We start from the raw sequence: 6405 nt of genomic DNA on the forward strand, positions 1-6405 counted from the left end.
GGTTGAGAATTGCTTAAAAAGTTTTTCTGTTTTAACATTCCCTTGCAGGAGGATATAATTTCAGTGTGGAACAAAACTGCTAGTGATCAAGCAACCACTGCTCGGATACGAGACACATTGCGTCGTGTGTTGAACTTACCACCCAGCACCATTATGGAGTACAAGACACATACAGACAGCATCAAGTAAGGCTGGTTCATGGTACTTTCTCACTGAGAATTGAAAGGTGGTATTGTACTAGTGTCAAAGATGACTTGGTCTGGCTGCATTGCATACTGAGAAGGAAAGATGACCAGTCAGAAGTTGTGGTTCACATTAGTAACAATGAAGTAGGTGAGACAGAGAGTAAGATCCCGAGCCTAGGGAACTTTGTGTGGCCTCCGTCGGTTGTGGTTGACCGTGGGTACTGTTCCTCTGGTAGTCACTGGTTTGTTGAACAGCGTTGACTGTGGCTACTGAGGCCGATCCTGGAAAGGTAGGCTCTGCCACAGTCGTTGCATGTGTAGGGTGTCATGGAATTGTTGTCCGCTGTCCACTGTGCTCTTCCTTTAGCTCTCCGCTCCTCAAACTGACTCAGGATCACACTTTCGCCTTGCTCTAGGTGTTGCTGAAGAGTACCTCGCCATTTGTTGCAGTCATTTGCTATATCCTCCCAGCACTCTGCGTTGATTTTTATGGCTTTCATGTTGTGCTTGCAGAGGTCTTTGCAGCGAAGCTGGGGTCTACCAATGTTCCTCTTGTCTGTTGCTAGTTCTCTGTAGAGGATGACCTTTGGCAGTCTACCATCCTTCATACTATGGATGTGGCCCAGCCAGTGCAGCCTACGTTGTCTTAAAAGCGTGAACATTGTGGGAAGTCCAGCACAGGAGAGGACCTCAGAGTTTGGGACTTTGTCTCTCCAGGTGATGCCGAGGATGCGGCGAAGGCTGCACAGGTGAAAACAGGTTTCCTCTCCTGTTTGGAGTAGATGGTCCAAGTCTCGTTACCATACAGGAGGGTGCTAATAATGCATGCATTGTTCAAGGCAGTCTTGGTCTTTGTAGCAAGTTTCAGATTCTCCCAGACCCTCGGGGAGAGTCGAGCAAGGATCAATGCTGCTTTGCTGATGTGCCTATTGATTTCAGCATCGAGGGAGAGAGTGTCGCTAATGGTCGACCCCAAGTACGTGAACTCATGGACTACTTCTAGATCGCAATTGTTGGTGGTAATAACTGGTGTCTCCACTATGCTCTGGGAAAGGACATTTGTTTTCTTTAGGCTGATGACAAGCCCAAAGTCCTTGCATGCCTTAGAGAAGCGATCCATGAGAGTTTGTAGTTGCTGTTTGGTGTGCGAGGTTATAGCAGCGTCGTCGGCAAAGAGCATATCATGTATGGCAGTGACTAGTGGGGTACCGCAAGGCTCAGTGTTGGGACCCCAGTTGTTTACAATATATATTAATGATTTAGATGAGGGAATTAAATGCAGCATCTCCAAGTTTGCGGATGACACGAAGCTGGGTGGTGGTGTTAGCTGTGAGGAGGATGCTAAGAGCATGCAGAGTGACTTGGATAGGTTCGGTGAGTGGGCAAATTCATGGCAGATGCAATTTAATGTGGATAAATGTGAGGTTATCCACTTTGGTTGCAAGAACAGGAAAACATTATTATCTGAACGGTGGCTGATTAGGAAAAGGGGAGATGCAATGAGACCTGGGTGTCATTGTACACCAGTCATTGAAGGTGGGCATGCAGGTACAGCAGGCGGTGAAAAAGGCAAATGGTATGTTGGCATTCAAAAGGATTTGAGTACAGGAGCAGGGAGGTTCTACTGCAGTTGTACAAGGCCTTGGTGAGACCGCACCTAGAATATTGTGTGCAGTTTTGGTCCCCTAATCTGAGGAAAGACATTCTTGCCATAGAGGGAGTACAGAGCAGGTTCACCAGATTGATTCCTGGAATGGCAGGACTTTCATATGAAGAAAGACTGGATCGACTAGGCTTATACTCACTGGAATTTAGAAGATTGAGGGGGGGATCTTATTGAAACGTATAAAATTATAAAGGGATTGGACAGGCTAGATGCAGGAAGATTGCTTCCGATGTTGGGGAAGTCCAGAACGAGGGGTCACAGTTTAAGGATAAAGTGGAAGCTTTTTAGGACCGAGATGAGGAAAAACTTCTTCACACAGAGAGTGGTGAATCTGTGGAATTCTCTGCCACAGGAAACAGTTGAGGCCGGTTCATTGGCTATATTTAAGAGGAAGTTAGATATGGCCCTTGTGGCTAAAGGGATCGGGGGTTTAGAGAGAAAGCAGGTATAGGGTTCTGAGTTGGATGATCAGCCATGATCATACTGAATGGCAGTGCAGGCTCGAAGGGCCAAATGGCCTACTCCTGCACCTATTTTCTATGTTTCTATGTTTCAATTAAGATCTCTCGTACCTTTGTTCTTGCTCTCAGGTGCGCAAGGTTGAACAGCCACCCATCAGACCTGGTGTGCATGTAGCTGCCTTCTGTTGACGTCCCAAATGCATGCTTCAATAGCATAGAGAAGAAGATGCCGAATCATGTTGGGGCCAACACTCATCCTTGTTTGACTCCACTACGCATAGTGAAGGGTTCTGATGAGCTGCCATTGTACTGAACAGTAGCCCTCGTCATCATGGAATGACTTGATGATACTTTGGAGTTTCGGGGGACAGCCGATCTTGAGGAGAATCTGAAAGAGCCCATCCCTACTGACAAGGTTGAATGCCTTGGTCAAGTTGATGAAAGTGACATAGAGGGGTTTCTTTGTTCCCTGCACTTCTCCTGGAGTTGACGGAGTGAGAAAATTGTGTCAACAGTTGACCTCCTTGCGCAAAAACCACATTGGGACTCAGGGTAGACTTGTCCTGCCAAAGTTTGTAGACATGCCAGAGCTACATGAGCAAAGGCTTTGCCAACAATACTCGGGAGATACCCCTGTAGTTGTTGCAGTCGCTCCTATTACTCTTGTTCTTGTGCAAAGTGACGACTTTGGAGTTGTGCATATCCTGTGGTACGGCTCCTTCCTTCCAGCACTGACGGAGGACCTTGTGTGAAGGTTGGAGGATTGAGCTTTTGTAGTGTTTGATCAGGTCTGGAGGAATCCCATCATTGCAAGGAGCTTTCCCTGGGGCAGACTGTCAATTGCCTTGCTGAGGTCCTCAATGGTTGGTATGGAATTGAGTTTTTCCATGACTGGTAGACAATTGGTGGCATCAATGGCTGAACTAACAACATTTTTCCTCGAGTTCAGCTCAGAGTAGTGTTCTACCCAGAGTTCCATCTGCTTGCCTTTGTCAGTGATTATTTCACCGCTGGATGACATTAGTAACAACGAAGTAGGTAAGACAGAGAATGAGATCCTGAGCCTAGGGAACTACTTTGCTGTTTGAAGAGCAAAACCTCAGTGCCCGAAACTAATGAGTGTAGGAAAAGGAAATGGGTTAGAGAATGTGTGGCTGAAGGGGGTTTTTGGATCATTGGAACTTATTTTGAAGAGGGTGAAATCTATACAAGAGGAACAGTTTGCACCTACACCAGAATGAAGCCCACATTCTATCGGGGAGGTGCACCTTTTAATTATTTCATATTTGATTAATTTTGCCTACTTAATGCTGCACAATTGGTGTTCCAAACTCATCAGCCACTCAATGCGCGTTTTCAATTTAATTTTCTCTGGTGCCAGCTTCACGATCTTTGTTAGACAAATTTATCCAATACCTTGCCCAATCACTTGCCACTGATTCATCATTGTGTAAGTTGGTGCTGTCTACCCATGTTGGTGTACAGGTATGCGTTGCTTAACGTCTACAATACGTTCTATGAAATCGGATGTTATATGATTTGGATGTTGTGCGAACACCATATTATATACTTAGCAAACCTATATGGAATACTGTAATGTACCTGTATTGACTAAATAGCCAAGAACTTACACTACAACCCTATACTCTATACTATAATACATACATGCACTATAATTTTTTATTTCATTTTAAACTTTTTAACTTTTTTCTCTTTTTAAACTGCTGCTCTCACTAGGAGTGGTTTTACTGCATTTGGAAGCCATGATGCACTTTACAGAAATATTTTTGAAAGAAAATTAAACAGAGCGATAACGCTAGTACACTCAAGAGACACGCGATACAAGAGATTGGTTACGTCCGCTAAGTCACGTTCTCCGATCGGGACTACGGACGTATATGCGATCGGACGATGTCGGAATGGACGTTAAGCGGCGCACACCTGTACTTTGATCACTCTCTGCCCTTTCATCTGCTCTCGTCATTGCTATCACTCCTGCCATCGCACTTCAAAGTCAGTCATCACTCAGTTTTGTCTTTCAGCCAGCCTTTGAGTCTTGCTTTCATTTTTCATTTCAGGGACAATTCAAGCTTCCGCAACACAAAGATTGCAGTGTGACGCCGAATTCCACAGAGCACGTTCCTCAGTACAGCAAGACCAGATGTGGCAAGCGGAGGAGCCCCAGAACACCAGAAAAAATGGAGTGGTGTTGGACACTCTCACTTTGGTGTTATTTATTTATCCAAACAGAAGTCATTTTATTTCAGCATTTAAAAAAAATTCCTTTGTTGAACATTTAACCTCCTTGTTTAAAGTAGAAACTTAAATGTGTTTCTGGTCAGCCACATACGACAGAAGGTACAGCCCGAGGGCAACAACTTTTCCCAGAATCTGACTGCATTTGTCTTTGTTGCTGTGTGCTCATTGCCAGATACTGACCTTATGACTTGCCTCAAGGACTAAATGGACTTAAGCCTTGTTTCAGGATAGAACGTACCACCTGTTTTAATTTCCTTCACTATGAAAGAGTAAACAGAATTGCATACAGCTTTTGAGACAAATATTTTAAAATGCATGAAACTGCACCAGGTAGATAGTATTTGCAGGAAGACTTAATGTATTAAACATCCTGGTCTTACAGACGTGCAAACATGTTTAAAAATACATTGATGTTATATTTTAAACAGTGTACATAAGTTTGAACATTATCAAATCAGGCCTTTGGTTCTAACAAATAATCTCAATGTCTGTTCCCCAAAAAATTTTCATATAATTCTTGTCACAATAAACAACTGTAACATTTCTCCCAGATGATGGTCTTTTGCTGTGTTCTTCAGTGAGGTTTTCTTTTTTAAGTCTTGTCCAAAGCAACTCTGATCTGTTCTACAACACATGCCCCAGAGAACAGCGGCTTGAGACCAGATGTTGAATGTGGCATACCATATAAGGATAAGTAGAGGGAAGTGGGAAGAAAGAACTCCAGCAGGCCCAGGTCTCTTAAATGTGCCTCTCTTGCTTACGCTGTGGATTGAGACTGCACACAGAATTTGTAGCTATTTTTAGCTAGAAGATGAGAGGAAGGACAAAGCACCAGAAAGAAAAGAAAGTAGAACAAGACAAGTTCTTGACTTTGGTGATTTGTCAATGGAATTCCAAAGAAACAAGAGATTGTCAGCCTCTGACAACCATGTCAATGGTAGGTGGGCCATAATGGCTCTTGAGCTTTGAGGATCTCTAGTCTAGTGACTATAGGTATCCCACCCAAGACTGAAGATTTGCACTCATTATTTGATACTTGGCCAGACCTATTTTATATATTTGCATAGGTGATGCTGGCAAAGTTAGGTGAGGGTTCAAAGGAGATACATGAAAATGACTGCGGGATTGAAAGACTTACTTTCATGGGCAGACTATTATTTAGATGGGGAGGGAATTCAAAATTTTGGTATTCATTTCTAGAGGTACAGAATATAAGTGCAGGGATGTGATGTTGAGGCTTTATAAGGCACTCATGAGACCACACTTGGAGTATTGAGTGCAGTTTTTGGCTCCTTATTTTAGAAAGGATATACCTGTACTGACATTGGAGAGGGTTCAGAGAAGATTCATGAGAGTGATTCCAGAATGAAAAGGTTACTGTATGAGGAACATCTGGCAGGCCTTGGGCTGTATTTCCTGGAGTTCAGGAGAATGAGGAATCTCATGGAAACATTCCAAATGTTAAAAGGCCTGAACAGATTAGGTATGGCAAACTTGTTTTCCATGGTAGGGGAGTCTAGAACAAAAGGGCATGACTTCAGGATTGAAGGACGTCCATTTCGAACAGAGAAGTAGAAAAATCATTTTAGTCAGAGGATGGTAAATCTGGTGCTCAGCTCTTCCAGTGCCTGCTTGACATCTGTCAGGAATGGAATGTACACTGCAACCAGGATGATGGTGGAGAACTCCCTTGGCATTTGACTGCCATCTTATGCTTTAGCAAAAGTGATTGTCGGAGGATATACCAGACCAACCTATCGAACCCATCGGGTTCTGTGTTCTAAGCAGATAGGTCTAAAAACCTCTCTGGGAAATGTAAAGGTAGGAGCGTATG

The 6405-nt window shown here is 43.7% G+C and overlaps 1 protein-coding gene across 2 annotated transcripts in view; it reads left to right on the top strand.

Annotated features, from left to right (window-relative positions):
- LOC132397014 (eukaryotic translation initiation factor 4E type 2-like) overlaps window positions 1–5123 on the top strand; it is a 68275-nt gene extending 63152 nt beyond the window's left edge. Inside the window, exons 6-7 of one of the 2 annotated variants that reach the window (XM_059975228.1) lie at window positions 49–185; window positions 4391–5123. In XM_059975228.1, the coding sequence (XP_059831211.1) occupies window positions 49–185; window positions 4391–4430 (177 nt within the window). In that variant the 3' untranslated portion in view covers window positions 4431–5123. The other variant, XM_059975227.1, reaches the window with a different exon arrangement.
- Window positions 5124–6405: the final 1282 nt, after the last annotated feature.

This window comes from Hypanus sabinus, chromosome 7 (genome assembly GCF_030144855.1).
Source record: "Hypanus sabinus isolate sHypSab1 chromosome 7, sHypSab1.hap1, whole genome shotgun sequence".
Classification (NCBI taxonomy): Eukaryota; Metazoa; Chordata; class Chondrichthyes; order Myliobatiformes; family Dasyatidae; genus Hypanus; species Hypanus sabinus.